General features: G+C 49.4%; 1 protein-coding gene across 11 annotated transcripts in view; it reads right to left on the bottom strand.

Moving 5' to 3' along the window:
- tanc2b (tetratricopeptide repeat, ankyrin repeat and coiled-coil containing 2b) overlaps positions 1-19,754 on the bottom strand; it is a 118,320-nt gene that overhangs the window by 33,871 nt on the left and 64,695 nt on the right. For 6 of the 11 annotated variants that reach the window (XM_035612324.2, XM_035612325.2, XM_035612326.2 and 3 more), the window contains 4 exons: positions 9,937-10,053; positions 4,455-4,603; positions 1,249-1,432; positions 1-83 (listed from right to left, as the gene is read on the bottom strand). The exon at positions 1-83 is cut by the window's left edge and continues 166 nt beyond it. In XM_035612324.2, the coding sequence (XP_035468217.2) occupies positions 1-83; positions 1,249-1,432; positions 4,455-4,603; positions 9,937-10,053 (533 nt within the window). Of the gene's footprint in view, positions 84-1,248; positions 1,433-4,454; positions 4,604-4,911; positions 5,095-9,936; positions 10,054-19,754 lie in introns of those variants that run through there. The other 5 variants (XM_035612329.2, XM_047327882.1, XM_035612332.2 and 2 more) reach the window with 2 other exon arrangements.

Here is a 19,754-nt window from a genome sequence, read left to right as displayed (position 1 = left end):
CTGCCACAGTTTGAGGTTTGCCCGGGAGCCCTCGCCGTATTTGCCGCCTCGCTCCATGTTCTCGGAATAGCTGGTCAGAGTGGCTGCAACAGAGGGACAGACACCATGTTCAAGTCGCTGCATATGTAGACACACAACTACAACATTTACCTTGCGGCTTTGCTGCTGCAGTTTCACACCGTGTTTGTTTGAATTGGACTCTCCCGCCTTCCCAGAACATCTGCTTTCACACATTTACCGTTGTTCCGAATCGATCTGTCGCTTGCTTTAATGTAACGCTTGCCACGCAGTCACCATTGTTGCCAGGAAACCTTGACTGACATGCGTCTAGACATACGCAAAGTGCATTTTATGGCAACAAGCCGCAACAAAGCCACAGTTGACGCCGACGTGACGTGCACTTGAATCGTCTTCCACTGGGACACCGGCCTGGTTCTCGACTCTGCCGTGACAGTCCGACTTAAAAATGATCACAGGCCAAGTGGAGAGAGGAGTCAGGCATGGTTTTTTGTTTTTTCTCATCCAGGTTTGAAAAAGAAAGAAAGAAAGATAGAAAAAACCTTCAGGTTATAAAAGTTTGAGGTGAACCACACCCAGGTTTTCAACACACAGCGGCCAATGGAGACAACTCTGGCAATGAGATAATCATTTTGGGCAAAAAGAATCAAGCTACGACCTCGGGCGTGTTCCTACTGACTGACACAGACTTTAATCTCTCACGGATCCCAGACTGTGGAGCTGGTTTCACGTGTTTTACAGATTTTGCCTTTATTTGCTTTTTGCCTTACAATTTGTAATCTACAGTTATTAATGACGTAAATGAGACGCTAAGACAAATTTCCCCAATCGTATGATTAAATAAAACTGAAACGGTTGAGTAATGTAAAGCTATCTGTGCTTATATTCCTCAAGAATCTTTTATATAAACAGACTGGTGTTATTCTATATTTTATCTTATTGTCAACAAAGACCAACAAACTAGTCCGCACTGTTTGAGTAATGTCTGCTAACAACTACAGTGAACAGCTGTTTAAAGAAATTACAGAGGAGAAAATTTGCATTAGTCCCTTAAAATAATATCTTCTTTTAAAAAAAAATAGACTCAGGTCCACTACACTAGGTGCATGGAAGCCAGGAAGTAAAGACACTGATGTTCTTGGTTTTCAGGAGATCTGCAGGTTAACACAGGTCGTGTATCGTTTGTCTTTTTAACGTGCATATTTTTCCAGGACCGCGTGCAGCTCTCACCGATAATCCCGCTGTCCCTGCTCTCCAGCGTCGAGGTGGGACTGGTGACGGAACCGTAGGCGCAGTCCCTGTTGCCGGCCTGGCCTGGCATGGCAGGGGGGAGGGTGGAGCAGGGGCTGCCTGCAGGCGGGGAGGCAGTGCTGCTGGTCAGGGTGGAGCACGGGCTGATCCTCTGGTTCTGGCCCTGCATGGGAAGGACACCAAAAAAAAGTGGAATTTTTTATCAAGCTGCGTTCGGCTTCGACAGCCCTATTAGTACTTTACGACTTTTAATGTCTGAGTCAGAAACAAGGGAAAATGTCACTTCAATATTGCAGCTTTCAAAAGCTCAGCCCCCCCTGCTGCCTTCGCCACATGAGTCAAGTCCTTCTTAGGGTTGTCTCTTCCCCCACACACTCACACCATAATCATCATAATATCTCATGGTTTGTGGCATTTCTATGAAATATAGATTTGACAAAGAGCTATAAAATTAGAGAACATGACACAGCTTGAGGAAAAAGACAAGCAACCAGTGTGTGAGTGTGTGTGTGTGTGTGTGTGTGTGCGCTTCACACACAGCGACAACAACTCAAAGCACCTGTAGCATCTACAGTCACTGTACAAATGTGACTAACGGCACTAATTTGACTGCAGATGGCGAATATCGGCAAAACTAACCAGATATTGGAGAGTTACAGTAGCAGAGATGTGACCCAGAGCATGCAAATATAAGGGGGGAGGTTCCCAAAAATCTGATTCGGTGCAGCCCTCTCGTAGGCTCCATGTGAACGTATAAATGTTAAACCAAAACAACATGGAGTTGTGTGGCGATTTCTTCACAAGTTCTAACTGGATGTTATCAACAGGTTTTCACGGACAGAACTATTTTTTAAGCATATTTTCCCCTTGATTGCCATGACTACAATTAAGTAGTGTGTGTGTGTGTGTGTGTATGGCTCTCACACACACACACACACACACACACACACACACACACACACACACACACACACACACACACACACACACACACACACACACACACACACACACACACACACAGAGGTCTCTCTTGAAGTACAGTCAGGGCTGCGCCAAATGATCATCTTCACTGATCGATCGGTCGGTCAATGATCTGCTGTGGCGCGCGGCGGCTCTAGATCAGAACGGGTCGTCAATGAATCACGTGGCCCAGTCGGCAGAGGTCCGGCCCCTCCCGTCCTCGCGGACTTGAGCAAGACACCGATCCCCGATAGGAACCGTTGGGGCCGTGAAGCTGCATGAAAGGCTTGTGTTCAAGCTATCATGCACACAATGACAATGATACCATGCTTATGTTTGGAAGGGGAAATGTCTGCTATGTTTTCTTAGCTTGGTACAAGTGGAATATGCGTCAATGCTGTTGTTGGGGTTTGCACTGTATTGAATATGTGTATTTGATAAAAAAGGGGCGGGGGAACGTATGCATGCAACTAAACTTCAGCACTGGTTTAGTGGCGCGATCAAAAAACGGGGACATGTGCAAACACATCAACTCGCTGTCTGTGGTGACACATATGGCCTCCAGCCTTCCGCTGATTGACTGAGAGGATGAGAAACAGCTCGTCAGTCGCCCTTTCATTCACTTCTCTCCTCCCGGGGACGGGAAGCGCTCGGCGAGTGTCACGTTTAGGAGCTTGACCCGCACGCAGCCCAACATGCACACCGACGGATAAACCTTGAAGAACCTCAATGCGGCACTAAAGCGACACCGCGGCTCTACGTGGCGAGCTAATGGCCCTCGTCTTGTGCGGGCCTGACCTTAAACGCCGCACGAGAATTGGATTGAACCCGGAGAACATGGCGTCTAATCAGGGGGCGAGCGCGCGAGAGTATGAAAGGCAATTAACCGCACTGTCTGCGAGTTAAGGTCACCTTGTTCCGTCGGCTGGTGAGGCCACGCAGCACAGACGATCAGCTATTGGAGGAATTTAACCACGACAAATAGGAGACGGTGGATAGGGAAGGAAAAAGGGAAAAACGGTGTAAACCCTCAACCTGTGGTCACAGTTTCTGTTTTCAGTAGGTTGATATTTGCCTGGCTTCACTTTTGATTAACTACAGCATGAAAACAAAGGTTGGCAAATTGGCTGGCAATATTCGGTGACGTGTGAATTACCGCAAATTCACCGAAAACTAGTAAACCCCAAACAAATTACCACAGAAGCCTGCTCTCTTATTTGCCATTTGGTTAATGAGTCAAACAAAATTGCAAACTGCAGAACAGTACTCGGGGCCGAGATCTGCAATAATAAGTTTGTGCTGTGTGCATGATTCAACGGGGCGCTCGTGTGACTCACGTCTCTAAAAAAGTGCCGCTTGAATAAACCTCTCTCAATTTATACACCCCCACTGTTACAGCAGCGCTCGCGTCAAGCACAGGCGGACCATCAGCCTAATCGCTTATCCACGCTGCTTTAGTGGAAACCCATACCTAGGCCTGCTCGAAATTTGCTTCGCCAACAGGTTGGCCTCGCCCCCCCGCCTCCCCGGTTCTCCCCCTCGCTCTCTCCGACCGCAACAGTTTTTCTCCCCTTGTTGTTTGTGCCAAGAGCTGTTTGTTGCACAACCGCCAAATTCCCAAATAGAAAGGTTACGGCGCAGGGAAAGAAACATTTAGCCGAACATGCTGCACGTCAACTCAGCAAACCTGCTGGGGGTTATTATTACTCTGGGAGAAAAAAAAGATGGGGGTATATGTTTAACAAAAGATATCTTATTAGATGGAGCAGATATCCGATGTTTGATGCAAAACCACGGATAAATTGGGAATCCAAAGCGCTGCGGTGTCTCAGGGCAATTTACGGAGACGTCTTTGGATCCAAAGGTCCGTCAAAACCCAGCGTGAACACGCACATTAGGAAGATAAAGGTGAGAACTGATCCAAACAGAAGCCTGCGTGTCCGTTCAGGTTCCCATGCACGATCTCTCACAACGAGTCGTGTCAGAATCACACGCACGGTCAGACGGTTTGATCAGGATGAAGCGTATCAAAAGCATTAGGGGGCGATAAAGCAACTGAACTAAATGCATGCCCTTTGACCCCGATCCTTTGTCTTAAGGCTCACACCACCCCGGAGTGTGTTTCGCCTGAACTGACCGTGTGCAATGTGAGAGACTGGAATGCAAACACTCAAGTCTTTGGGGTTTGGTCAACAACAGCAAAGCTCCGGAGCAAAGATTACCTGTCGCGCCTCGGGTTCCTCCATGCTGTACTGGGTGCCGGCTGGCCCCTCGCTCACTTTGTCTCCCAGAAGGAAACCCAGGCGCGTCATCAATGTGTTGGCTGCCTCATCCACCGTCGGAGGGGGGCCCAGCTCCTGGCTTGACTCCCCTGCAGAGGCCCAGAGAGAGATGGGCGGAGGACGGAGGTGGGAGGGACAGAGCGAGAGAGAGAGAGAGAACGAATATGTGTCAGTGGTGGGCAGAAACAGTACAGCAGCTTATTTAGCCATTTTCAGAATTTAAAAAAAAAAGGAAACACTCTCAACACTCAAATTTCATGTTTTCCTCTTAACCTAGAAACAGGAAAATATCTCCGCGGCGCTTGTTCCGCGTGGACCGCGGCGGCGACAACAGGACCCGGACACAGGATACACAGCACCTGCGCTCAGTCGGGACAATGAAGTGAATCACCCATACCTGAGTGTGGCCGCGGCTCAGAGCGGCGCGTTACAGGCACATTCCTCAACAGCTGGACGTTTTGCTTTTGGCGTCTGCTTACATAAACTCCCCAAATCCCCTCAGCTACAACAATACAATAATCCTTTCAAACTGTTTGCAACACCCCCTCCGCCTCCTCTCTCTCTCTCTCTCTCTCTCTCTGCCACACTGACGACAACTCCTTCCGCACCACTCATCAGCCGCCGCAGCGCGCGTGACGTAATGAGATACGCCCTTCACCTGTGTGTGTGTAAGAGAGAGAGAGAGAGAGAGAGAGAGAGAGAGAGAGGGAGAGGGAGAGGGAGGGAGAGAGCGAGCAACAGCGTGTGACTTTTCAAAACTAAGTGGGTGTGTGTCCACCTCCTTATCCTGTTTACAGAAGACTCTCAACGCCACAGAGAGAAAAGAAAACACCAGGGCGAGCCTGCGAGATCATCAGATGATCACACACACACACACACACACACACACACACACACACACACACACACACACACACACACACACACACACACACACACACACACACACACACACACACACACACACACACACACACACACACACCTCGGCGCCCAGTTGCCTGGTTACTCCCTCTACCCACAACAAACCCTCATCTGGGGGTGTCATGTTTTGCAGCGCCACCTGGCCGCAACGCCCCTAGAGGTTCCTGCTATATCAATTTGAATTCAATTTCACCTCATTCACTGGAGTGTCACCGTCAGAGTCTAATTACCCTCGCTGCCTTTGTTAAAAATGGTGAATAAATGAATAGAGTTAACTAGGGGCTGAATCCAAACACAGCTGTAATTGGATGCATCGGCCGCAGGACTGGGCCCCCGACATTCAGGACGTCGGCGGCAGCAGAAGGAGAAGGCGGGCGCTTTGAATCCACAGCGGCGAGGACGGGAGACGGCGAGCAGCTGTGTGCCTGGCTGTCTCCTTCCTCACTCGTTTTCCTGCAGGGCAGGTCGGACCAGACCGGCAGGTCGCCGCACTTAATCCTGACTGACGACCAATAGACAGCCACCAGCCGCCGCACAGCCCGCCTGGAGCCTGTGGCCCTCCCGCTCTCTCCAAGTGCCCTCTCTCCGTTCGCACACGCACGGGCCGGCAGGTCCACCGCAGGTGTCTCCGGGGCGAGTGAGGAAGACGGTGCGTCTTCTAAATGCGAGGGGGGGGGGGAAACTGCTTTGAAGCAAATGGGGATGACATGTTGCTGTGCCTCGGTGAAAACACGCACAGCAGCAACCCGATAATGAGGTAATCACAGCACATTAGGGGCCAAAACAGCTAATTGCGTATGAGCTTTGATGAGATGGACACGCTCGCGCAGTGCAGCTGGATACGGGCGGCCTCCAAGGTCACCGAATCCCAGAGAGCATCCCTTGAGGAAGAGCGCAGTAATGGAGGAGGCGTAAGGGGAATAGATGGAATTACTGCTCCACCTGCTTACGGCTATTATCACAGGGGACAGTGGAGGCGCGCGCCGCCATCGAGGGGAGAGAACTGCAGGAAAACAAAAAGCCAACCATCGCTTCACTGGCCATTTTGAACCTCGTACATTTGTATTCTGTGCGTGTTCGCAGCACCGTGTCTGGACATGGAGGCAGAGAAGGCCTCCCGGCTGACAGACTGGTAGTAGAAGTAGTAAGCAGTGAATACATTAGCACTGATTAGTCAACTGCTCCTGGGGGGGGGGATCAAACATGGGGGCCCTGTGCAGTGTTGAGCAGTTTTTCTGTGGGAGCAAAATCCCTAATCTGGATGCTGGAGCCCACAGTCAATCCCTCGAGCTAAAAGGAGGTGATCCCTTCTGTACATCCTTTAAACTGTCGCACTCAAAAGATTCTAAAAAACAAACCCATGACAAACACACATGGCCAAGACGCAAGTTGCCTGGGCAACTACACTGTCACCATGGACCTGTCAAATAGAATCAGAAGTGTTCGACAGCACGATATAACAGGACTATTTCCTCGACATCATCTCCATCGGGTTTTTTTTTTTTTTTTAAACCTGCCTCTGAATGTAACCAATACTAATGAGCTACTATCAAAGGGGAAGCAGACATTACCATAATGCATGTATTGATTTCTTGGTGTGTGTGTGTGTGTGTGTGTGTGTATAGCTCCACTTTTTGTTCTTTAAATATAGATTATGACAATCACACATGCGCCACCTCTTACAGAAGACAAACATGTAGACGTGTTCAAAGCGTCACGACAGTCTCCCTGTGAGGCACGTCGTCTCTCATCACACTGACACCATGAAATCCTTAATGATCACGTCTGAATATGAAAAAAATAATAAAAATAAAAATCCAGCATAGACCTCCCCCAACACACACACACACACACACACACTCCTCTCCATTGGATTCCTGAGCTGCAAAAGGAGACAGATGGTTGCCATGGCAACTATCTTTTGCGCGCAGCCAGGAATGTGTTCCTGTGCGAGCGCATCTGTTTCTCCCTGGCCGTCCGCAGATCTGACCTCGGAGGAGGGAGAAAGCGAAGCACGCGGGGGAACGGGACGGGACGGGAGACGGGGCACTAACGGGCCGCAGGTAAGGAAACACAAACCATGTGGCGGCTCATGTGCCCCAAAAGAGGAAACAAAAAATATATCTAACTCCGTCAACAGAAGCGAAAGATACAAGATACAGAGCTGACGATCAATTTGCAGAACGTCTGTTGACAACTAAAAGGTAAAGTCACGCTCGTTTTCAGGGCGTAACGAACAAAAGACATAATGAATAGCAATGAACATACAAAGCACACGTGCTGGATGTTTGCACAGGCAGCGACATCCCAGGGGTTGAAAGAGGACTGAATTTCATATTCCTCATGTGCACAGTTTACATCTCATCTATGCAACAAGATGTGTCAAGTATAAAAAGCATGCTGGGACTCAGGACACAGAGTTCGGTTCAGGACAGGGAGATTATGCGGATGTAAAGCACATGTACAGACTTTACTTTGCCGTTTAGCTATTACAAATAACGATTAGTCGCTAAACAAAGCCCGCACCCCGTCTAACCTGCAAAAGTATATTTGCAATGTTTCGGTGTTGAATAGTTTATTTCTATATATTAGGAATTTTAAACCTAAATGTGGTTACAACTTGACCTCAACTCTAAAGTTTCATGTGCTGTGAAGTGGTAGCATCCTACTTTTAAGAAGGGCCTGATAACTCTTCCTAAACAAGCATTCCCCTAAATGTCTTCCACCGCTGTTTTGTTCTTTTTAAACCTTCTTTTATCTTGTTTCTACTCTGTAGCCCTCTGAGATTGCTTTTAGCAATGAAAAGTGCTCTATAAAATGAAATTTATTATTATTATTATTACTTGCTGTAAAGCCGTCTACTAAGACATGAAATCTGGAAAAACATTTGCGACATTTTGTGGACATTTGCGTTCTCACATACAGGCCCCTTGAGGAAAACAATTTCAGAAAAATGCACTTGAGTTCATGTCTGAGAGCAGCTACACAACAGTTGAGCTCTGACATCATCAGAAAAGCTTTCAGTCCTTGATGTAAGGCGAACGGGCTGGCGGGGAATTCTGACGAGCCACCTCACCAATTATTCACAAACCATACTTGTGTTCCCCCACACAAGTGAGATCTTTGCAGGGCCATAACAGTCAGCTGATACCTGACCTCCTCCCAGGTCACAGACAGACAGAGGAGTGTCAGCTGCAGCGGCGGCAGGGTGTGCGCGCACCGTCAACGCGATCAGATGCGGCCGGTGCCAGGGAGCCCTTGTTAAGAGCTCAGATGTCCATCTGTCCACCCGGGAGGTGGGAGAGTCATCACGCCTGAGAACTCACCTCGGGCCCCTGCTCGGCTTCCTCTCTCCGGCTCGAGTTGTTATCGCGCAGACAGTGAATTCCCCCCCCTGGGTTTTTGTTTTGCTGCCTCAGTGTGCAGCAGAGATGACCACTTCGACCCTGAGATGTCGCATCTGCGGCGGCTTACAGCGGCTCATCACGACGGATGGATTATTCCAAGGTCCGTTGCGCAGGACTGATGCAAAATGAAGCCGCGGCGTCGGCGGCTTTTCCGTCCATGCCATTCCCCGTGAATCCAGGCTCATCTAAGCACAACTTCGCTAAGGTGCTACACAGTACTGAGACTTGAATACTGCACTATATAAACATGCAAATTCTAATAGGCCGATCACCTACTCAGAGCTCCCATTGAGCAGAGACCCAGCAGAAGAGGCTGACAGATGGAGAAGGCCGGTAGCGCTCTGTCAACCATTTCCCCTTCTAAGTTACAACACTTTGAAGCCCCCGGATCCCATCGCTATTTCCCTCACGCCGTCGTCCACCTCAGGGGTGTCGCACCATCGCCAACCGCTCTCCGCTGCGAAAGTCCACGCGGCCGCCAGAGACGGAGCCAGCCGACGAGCCAGGTCCGGGAGGCTCACCCTGCGTTTCTCAGTAGCAACGGGAGGCGGAGGGGCAAGATGAGAAAGCAGATATACCAAATCTCAGCAGAGCGTTATCCTCGAGTGACCCGCTTTACTGCCCTCCCAGCGCGAGGAGGGGAGGGACAAGAGGGGAGGGGGGGAGCGGGGGACAGATGGGGCGGGCCGGGCCGGGCCGGGGGGGGGGGGGGGGGGGGGGGGGTTGAGGGGAAACCTGGACTGTCCGCAGGATTACAGAGCAACCGCCGACTGTGAACAGAAAAACGTCAGCGGCACCTAAACAAGCTCTGCGTCCCAGGAGCAGAGCAGAGGGGGAGGATTAGAGCGACAGAGAGGGAGGAGGAAACAGGGATGGACACAGTGGGCACCAGCAAGGCGGCTCCATTAACGACCTTAGAAATGTTTCCGTCTTCACTGCGGCCGTCACTTTTCCCCATCGCTCTCTGGGTCTCTCCCTCTCTCGCTGCTGCTGCTGCTGCTGCTGCTGCCGCAATTACTGACCGACCAGGAAACCAACATGCAAGACAGTAACTCAACGAAAATGAGGGATGAGCTGGCCAAAAAACTTACCAGGGCAGTATGTGTCCAGGTCTGGATTCTTGGCAGTGGTGGAGGTGTGTGTAGGGGGGCCAAGCTCTGATTGTGGAATGCGAGGGCTCTCCACAAACTTTGCTTTCCGCAGAGGGGCTGGGAGCAGAAAGCGCACGCACACACACACACACACACACAGAGAAGGACACAACACACACACACACATGCACACACACGCACACAGATCAGGGAGATGGAAGAAGACGAGAAGGAGAGGAGCGACAGAGAGGGAGGAAGACAGAGAGCTCATGAACTTGAGGCAGCACACCGATAAAAATGAAGACATCCAGAAGTTTCTCTGAGGCAGGTTTGTATTCGCCTCGGGTCGAACCACTACACCAGCAGAACCTCGACGCACCACCGGACGAGGTGTGGGACACTTCACCACGTTTCCTCTCGGAACAAGAGCAGCAGGCAACGACCTTTGAACTTGAAACGGGTGGCGTGCAAAAGGGTGAGACTGCTGCGTCAGCTCGTCCAATGTCGTGAACACACGCGGAGGATGCAAATGAGATCCACTTTGGGAATGTCCTCACGTCCGACTCCAGCACAAATGTCTGAGACATCAAACGAGTCCCTTCGCCGAGAAGTTCACACAGAGAGAGAGAGAGAGAGGGAGAGAGAGAGAGGGAGAGAGAGAGAGAGAGCGTCGAAAAGCCGTGGGTGGTGGTTGTGACACGACCTTTATTCTGGGTTCTTGAGGGCATGAGACGGGGATTCAAAGTACCGTTGCCCAGACCAGCTGAGAGTATCGTGAGCCCAGCAGGGCCGCGAAGCATATGACTGTCATTCATTCTTCATTCTTTATGGTAATAATGTGCACGCAGGAAGAGAAGCCGCTCCCTCTCGGTGTAATCCTTCAGTTAGTACAACGACTTTTTTCAAGGATTTTGCTGTAAAATCTCTGGCTGTGTTCGAATTATGACGCCACCGTAACGCGTCCTGCACCTCGTCTGTCTTCGCCATGCGTGCTTACACTGAGTATCTTGGTAATGCAGCAGAGAAATTGAGACAATCAACATTTCGTTCTACACAGGACCATCCTCACACACAGCAGGAACCTGGTATTTCAAAGGATGGAGATGGACGCCGCCAATGTCGTCCAAATTATGTGCAAGGCTCCTTCGTTTAATCAAATCTATTATTATTATAATTTTTTTTTACCTGCGTGGGCGTGGGGTGGGGCAGGAGCTAAGCATAATTTGTTCTTAATTGACTGATCTGGTTGAATAAGGGGGTTTAAAATAGATCATGTACTGTATGCTGCAAGTGTTTACCACCCTCATTATGGGTGAGTGCACATGTCCGAAGCCATCGGCTGCAGCAACACGTCGAACACTGAGGCAGAGCGGGACGGGCGGGAAAGTCACGAGGAGCAGCGGAGACATGTGTTCAAACCACAACGACTACACAAGGAGATCAGGCTGTTTGCAGAGGAGGACTCGTGTAACAATTAATGCCAGTACATCATACAGTACCGTGTGAGTGTGTGTGTGTGTGTGTGTGTAATGGGTGGAGAGTAGTTATCCCTCTGTCTACTGTACGTCTTATCTAACCTTTTCTTCTCTGTCCTCACATGAACTGCACTCGCTGTATATCGATTTCTTTCTGCACCATCGGTAATGCGATTCAAAAAGTCAGTATTCTTTCTTTTTTTTTTGGGATGTTTTCCACGGTTTCATATTGGTAATTCAATGGATTTTGAAAAGGCTTTCTGATATATGTCAGTGATAAAATATCTCCACCCATATGGGAACATGTAATCCTTCATTTTATCTGCACAAGACTCGGGGCTCTGTTTTTCAAGATCCGTAAGCTCGTGGTTTGAAGCAAATGGACCGAGTGCATCTCGGGCGTGTCCAAATCCCCTTTCGCTAGTTTCACGGACGCTGCGCCAGCTGCGTTGGCTCAAAAGTCTAGTCTTGTATTCAACGGCGGGTGCGTTGTGGACATAACGTCAAATTAACGAATCATTACATATATCATCCCCCCCGAACACCACTGTGTCCGCACCTTGGTGGATTGTTCCACTTTGCACACGAGTCAGTGCAGCTGCCCATGTAGGTGCCTCCAAAATAACTGCGCCACTGACAACAGACCAGGTTTATGTTGGTCAAACGTATAATTGCACTTCCAGCAATGTGCCAACAATGCACCATCTCATTTGAAGACCAACAATGCGCCACCGGCGCACAGTGAGGATCATATTACCCGGAGGTATCGCGTATAAAAGAAAAGGTCAGAGGGCCGAGAAGAGTTCCTTGTGGAACGCCACAGTTAATGTCACCAAAAGAAGTTAAACCATTCGAATTATCACCGTCATACACTTGCGTCAAAAGCCATGCTGCTTTCTCAGGCCGTGCAGCAGGTAAAGTGTTTACCATTGTTTTTCATGTACAGCATTGTTAGCATAGCATGTCAGTGTCGTCAATTTTGCGGGAATTCGGTCATAAAACAAAGAGAATATGAGAACATGAAATGTTGACCTGATGCGAAGGTTGAACACCAGCGGGTTTTTAAAAAATTCACCCCCGTGGGGGACACGAATGTCTGCACCACATCACGTGGCCAAACTTTCAACGGTTACTGAGATTTTTCGACCATGTGACATCTCCAGAGACAAACTATTCATGTGGCTAAAAAAGATCATCAAACAGCAGACAGAGATGATACACTGATAAGTATTGTGACAACTAAGTGCCAGATATTTTTTGCAGTGTGGCAGAGCTGCAGAGTTCATAGGACCCGCTTTTTCCAACTCTAACACTTCCTCGTTACTGTGTCTGCTCCTCCATCCACATCTGCAGCAACAACGGATGACTCGTCCTTTGTCCCGTCGTCCCACTCGACGACAAAACACTGAAATCTTTTGTCAAGATTTGAAATGTTCTGCACACAAACAACTTGGCAGACGAAAGAAAGTTCTCAGTCGGAGCTGTGTGTCAAGACTCCGTGTGTGTGTGTGTGTGTGTGTGTGTGTGTGTTTGGGGTGTGGATAGGACTCTGGTAATCGACCACATCTAGGAAGTGAGCCAGCGCAGCTGCCCCAGTGAGAAAATCCAGCTGACAGCCAGGAGGAGGACGGGACGGGAGTTATCCACGACTGGATCAACCGCATTGACAGAAACTCTGTGGGAGCTACTCCCGATCTACTCTGACATGGTACACTTCTGCCTCTGCCCGCGAACAGAAATCCACAAGGTCACTGGAAAACAAAGAAGCAACACGCCACAGTCCTGCCTTCTGTCCATAAGCCGCTCTTGCACCCGCAGCTGCTCGCATTAGCAGGAGCTCGTCACGGGCCACAAGGCGAGCGTGAAGGGCCGAGCCTTCACGTGACGGTGCGTCTGCAGGGGGCATCAGCAAAACACTCCATCACATACGTCGACAGCATTTTACATTCACACTGCAGTATCTGTGCTCAGAGGAACCCCCCCCCCCCTTTTTTTTTCTCCCGCAGAATATCATTTTTTTGGTGGATGGGAGATTACATTCCTTTTGTATCTGCCAGCCCGAATCTCACCTCTATAAAATGGTGAAGTGACACCGTCTACTGGAGTAAATCCCCTCCACGGCACCGGCTCCAGGAGACTAAATCCCAGGGACTTTCTCTCCTGCGGTTCTGTTGTCGGTGTGTGTGCCAGGGCTGAGGATGGGTGACAGTGTGATGGATGGCGGCAGGCAAATCCACTCCCCTAATGAGCTTATGAATAAATATATCTGGTCCCGGCGTGCGAGATGCACGTGGCCGTGAAATAGACATTTGTTACATTGCGCTGGACGGCGAGGGTGTGAATATGAATATGCATGTGCGGCATGTATGCACAGCGCACATGTGAGATTAGGGTGCAAGTGAGGCGAAGGGGGAGACTGGTGTCAATAAATAGGCTACGGGACAATGTGAAAATTTAAAAAAGCTGATCTCTATTCCCAAGATTGTCGAGCAAACATACACACACACACACACACACACACACACACACACACACTAACAAGCCGCTTCTGGTGGAATTATCAACACAAAAAGAAAGCCCTAAGTCAATATTGTGATTCAAATTCACGGGCTGTTGTGCATATGAAAGAGGGCGGCTTCTTTTCAACACGACAGTCCCCTCAGACTCAACCTGGGCCTTCCACAGACAAATGACAGGATCTGAATATGAATTTGAAACCCCCCATACGCGACGCACAGTTCCTGATTTGCCGCAGATGACTGAATGATACGCGAGACACGTTTGTATCGTCTGCACCGTCTCAGTTACACATCACCTCAGGCACACGCTCAGACAAAGACATGGGCACCGACACACGCACGCACGCACACACATACATATAGAACAATCATGTGGGTGTGGACATGCGTTGCCCGTCTGTCTGCGACCCGAGCGGAGCTTCGCAGAAACCGAACACGCGGCGGGCTCCCGTAGCTATGGCAACAGCCGAGCGCAGGGGAAACAACAAGTCAGGGAAAAGGGTGATTCCACTGACGCCGACAGCCTCGAGGTCCGGAACACATTTGCCTCAAATTAAAATCAAACCTCTTCTCTCGGCTGCTTCACAGGACCGGGTCTCCCACAAGTCCCGTTGGTTCGAACTTAAACGGAGGCAAACTGGTGCAACCGAGGCTCATGTTTACAGATGTAAATGTACTGTATCTATATTGAGCTGTACGGTACAAGTCACATTCACCCATTCACAAACACACGCATTCATACACGTTAAGAGTCTCACCCTAGGACACTTGGGCATGCTCACTGGGAGGGAACCGGGGATCGAACCGCCGACCTTCCGGTTTGTGGATGACCTCTCTACAGCCGCACACATACGTGAGGACAACGAAGACGCTGTTACATTATGTTTGACTTCCTGCATACATGATATTCTCAAGAAGATTTGCTTTAATCATTATCACATAACTAAAAAGGAATATTTTTCTTCAAGAATATGATATTGCAAAGTGAAACTGATGCCCACTCAGTGCGATGAATAATAAATTCAGAAAACACTTCAAAACCAAATGATGACACAAAGATCAAGACAGGGTTCAAGTGGCAGCTGTGACACAATGATAAAAGATATTGATAATGTCGCCTCGCGACATTCTCCACATATCCTGCCCTTTTCACAAAAAAAGGTCAAGAAGGACTTGGACTGCAATCTCTCAGGCAACACAGGAGACTGTCCACACAAAGCTTATGATGTCAAATTACGGGTTTTTTTAAAGTAAATTTAATAATACAAGTTGTCATCATCTTTTGCGACGCAATTGATCCATTACCCATAAATCAAAACACAGATGTGGCTCATAGTCATTCAGGACTTTAGACATGTCGCTTCATATTAATTTCACACTGTTTTTTGTTTTTTTTTGTTTTTTGTTGTATTTTTTTTTTTTTTTTTAAATGCATGAGCCAGAGGCTTGTTCCCAACGTGCATGCAGTTATCCGGCTCAGGGAGCTCAGAGGATTTTGTGTCTTGTTGACTTGTTGAACAAAACAACCAGATGTTGCCGTGCAACTCGGCGAGGCCCGGCCTCCAAACAGAGGCTGCCGACACTCAGCGGCGAGTGTACGTCCATAGGCTGCAGGCTGCCTCTCCCTCTTCTGTGTGTGTGTGTGTGTGTGTGTGTGTGTGTATCTATCATTACAGCCTTGGGAGGATTAGCCAGGCAAGGTGAGGCACAGGCAGAATTTCAAGAGGGTGGAGAGGAAGGGGCTGATGTTCTAAGTGGCTTCATTAGACGCGCTCTCCCTCGCCCCAAAAAGCTCTTAATTCAGCATTTGGCCTAACCTCATTGGGTTCGGATTCAACCGGCAGCTCGCGAGTGATTTCAAAGCTGCGTCAACAAACGAGCAGGTTGATCTGCGGGGGCCCCGGATCCATATGCGGATTTCCTCCATAAAGCTCCAGACAAAGTGTGAAAAGAATGAAATTTGTCCGGGGTTTCGAAAAAAGAACGTGACAACGAATCGCGGTCATCTTCTCGTCACACGCGGCCTTGGAGGCCAGGATGTGCTTTTGTGTTTTTCTCCACCTGAACTATTGAGGAACATCGTGCCTTGAGTTCTTTTCTATGATACAGGGCGTAGTGTCTGGCTTTTTAACCCAGCTTGACCTTATCTACGTTCTGTCGTCCCTGCTGTATATGTGCCCTTCTGTTGTTATTGTCGTTTGAACAGAGCTGCGACGCTTCACAGTGTAAGTGCTTTATTCAAATCACACCCTCCATTACGTCCGTGCTGCAGGCTTCCCGGACTGGCCGTCTACCCTGGTGCACGAACCCCTCATTCCCGAAGGACCCCAGCTTCTACTGTCGGCACCGAGCGTTTTTTTTTCCCCGACGCCGCCGTCTTTCCCCTTCGCATTGGTGCGGGCCACTTCAGAGTGACACAGAGGCGTGACTCTGAACCTTTCTCCCCAGCGGGCGAGCACGGAGCACGCCGGCAAAGCTGTTGAAGGGCTTAACGTGACGCCACTTTAAGAAAAGAGAAAGTGGCGTAATTGGCAAGGACACCACTCGATACAGCGGCCTAATAATAGCTCCGGCTGCCTTGACCTCTGTCCCTGCCGGAGTTGAGATATTTATAACCTCCCGGCTGCACACATACTTGAGAACTACGCCCTCGTCATTGAGGAAAACCAGGGCGAGCTGCGTGTTCCTCCAGTTAACACAATGAAATTAGAACAAGACCACGAAATGAGGTGAAGGCAGGTACACGAGTGATCTTGAAGCTTCCGCTTAAGAAGTTAAGATGATCTGCGGCTATTTTCAGGCAGGACATAGCGCCAGAGTCCCCGCCCCCTTAAATTCCTTTTTAATGTCCGACAACAGCGGTAATCATTCGTTGGCTCTTGTGTAACCCCCCCCGGGGCAGACGCACAGTTGTTAGCGGGCCGGTCGCAGCCGCGCAAAAAGTCAGAGCCGTGATCCGTGCAGACGGAATGCCTCGTGGCGTCGCGGCGCCCTGAAATGACGGAGCAAATAAGAGTGGTGAACGGTAACACCGAGGCCGGTGTCATGGTGCGGTCGCCCGCACGGGTTTGGATACGCACGGACACACATGCACGCACAGTAACACACTCCTTCAGGGCCCCTGCGTGTGTGTGCGTGTGTGTGTGTGTGTGTGTGTGTCTCGCAGAGAAAGAAGAAAAAAAAAATGTCTGCTCAGCTCTCCGACGTCAGCGTTCGCAGAAAGCACTGAGGTGGTATATGTAACCCACTGCTCTGTTTTGTAAGCAAATCATTATCATGGATATTAATAGCACACTGCGGGTTTCTCCTTTCCACTTCTTTTTCTCCCAGACGCCGCTGCTCAACATCCAGGTAGAACCGAATGTGAGCAACGATCCCACTCGGGGCGTAGTGTGAGATAACCACACTGAACTTCATTTGAACGGCGGCTCTCTCACGCCGAGAGATGAAGCCCCCCCCCCCCCCCTCGCCGCGCTGTGCTTCACATAAGAGGTGCATCGTTTACGTTCCATTCAAAAATATGTTAATTGAGAATGATTTCATTAACACTGTGGGATTAAAAGGGCGAAACCACGTGAACGCCCAGGACACAGCATCACTGAAACAAAGAAAGATTTGGAGATTGAGTGGCACCCTTGCCAGAATTGTAAACTGAAAAATAATATATATATATATATATATATATATATATATATATGTATATAAACAGTGAAGGACTTCAATGGTCTTGTATTTTCGATTGAAAAACAAGCTAAAAAGAACCAACACAGTATCATGAGCCGTGGGCTAATGCGACCTTTTCCTCAAGCATTTGTTAAAGCTCCAGACAAAGTCATTATCTCTGCTCCTAAAGCTGAGGACTGTTGACATTTTCACAATCTTGTTCAAATTGAAATTAAGATTCTGCTCCGAGTCTGAAATCACTTTTAATTCCGATTACAAGTTCACCTCTTTCAACTGAGTCCTATGAGAGGAAAATCTTTTTTTTCTAAATTGTATTTTTTTTTGCCCTGAGTAGAGCATTGATATCGTCTGGTGAAAACTGAAATATGAATCTGTGTATCATCAGCTTAACATTGATCATATTACCTGGCGGGATCGTGCATAAAAGAAAATGGCAGGGGGCTCGGAATAGTTCCTTGTAGAACGCCACAGTCAAAATCACCCCAAAACAAGGTCACGGTCAACTGTGTCAAACCGTGTGTCTCTTTGTCAGCACCAACGATACGTCTCAGTTGCAGCCTCGTTTCCAGCAGGGCTATTTCCAGCGCTGCGGTTGGTTTCATAACTATTCTAAAACTTTTGTAATACGCTGTTGTCAGTTTCGACGACTGGGTGTGTGGCCACAACCGCTTTCTTTAGAGGGTTTACGAGGAAGGTGCGATAATAAGATGCGTCTATAATTGTAAGGTCGGCACCGCCTGGGTCTGCGTTTCTTTAGCAGAAGGTGTGCGCCGCGGCGGCTGTTTTTGAAAGCTTTTGGTCGGAGGGGGGTGGGGGGGTCGGGAACACAAGAGGATGACTTCATCTCGCTAATGGCGGAACTGACATCGTCATAATAAAAAGGCAGTAATTCTAGATCCCAGGGAGTTGTTACCCAGGGAAGAACCGTGGCATCTCGTGTTGACTGATTCAGATTCGGTTGAAAAAATGCTGCTCGGCAGTAAAGGGAAGTGACGCGAGCTCGTGGGGGGGGGGGGGGGGGAACGTGACACCGCTCAACTAGTTTTAAGCAAACAGACCCATGTGTGCGGCTCATTATTGGATTCCTCTTCTGACCTTTGGTACAGAGACGACAAAGGACAGTGGCGTCATCAACAGCCGAGGTTTTCGCGCACGGTGCTTTGTGTCGCCGACCTGCCGATCGAGTCCCTCGGCGGACCGCGTTTAGGTAATCAGGTGGGGAAACACTCCTGCAGCTCCATCGGGAACTGGAATGGTGAATATGTCCTACTGTCACCAAGTTAGCAGATTAGAACTGCAAACTCAATGTCTGTCCAATCTGACACGCAAGGGGGTTCAGGTTCTGTGATGCCTGAGAAGAGGGGACCCGGAGGAGGTTGGACTCTTAAGCCGGTCCGTCATATTTACTTCACCGCTCATCTTAAGGCTGACGAGCCATTTGTCTGACACGGGGCTCCGGGGATGGCAAGGGAGGGAAATTGAGCAATTATATAAAATCAATACCACACTGAACCGCTGCAAAAAGCCATAGGAGGTTTATTTGGCCGATTCTCAGGTAAGTGGGCGACGGTTCAAAACCAGGTTGGACTGATTTGTGTTGTGGATGAACAGGAGATCGCGGGCGGAGGCAGCGACGAGAGAGAACCCTCGAAAAACATTCTGTCGCGTCGCCGGTGAACTCGTTAACCGTCTCAAAACATCACTTCTACATCTGCGATACATTTCAGGCATAACAGCTTCTTGTCAGACAATCTTCGCTCCGCTCAACTGTTTAGAGAGAGATAATGTGATGAATATGGATGGATGTGGCTGACCCTGTCACTCCAGAAACCCCCGGAAACCGTCCTCCCCCGGGACACACAATCGACGAGGTTCTTCGCGTCATCGCCCGACACGTCCTCAGCGACAGCTGACGTGCTAAGCTCATCGCAGCACTCTCCAGGTGGTGATACCGAGCATGAAAGAAGAACCCCCCCCCCGGCTGCGGGCGGCTCACCAACAACCATTCACCTGAGACCGGCGGCAGCAGCTGCTGATGAGGTGCTTGTGTTTTCGCTGGCAGATCGTGTTATTGAGACATTTTGTTCCGTTCACACACACCAGCTACCGTCCCCCCGTCCCCCGCCGTCCCCCCCCCGGG

This window comes from Scophthalmus maximus, chromosome 16 (assembly GCF_022379125.1).
Source record: "Scophthalmus maximus strain ysfricsl-2021 chromosome 16, ASM2237912v1, whole genome shotgun sequence".
Lineage (NCBI taxonomy): Eukaryota > Metazoa > Chordata > Actinopteri > Pleuronectiformes > Scophthalmidae > Scophthalmus > Scophthalmus maximus.
The sequence above is the reverse complement of the archived record's forward strand: the minus strand, read 5'-3'. Positions and strand labels throughout refer to the sequence as shown.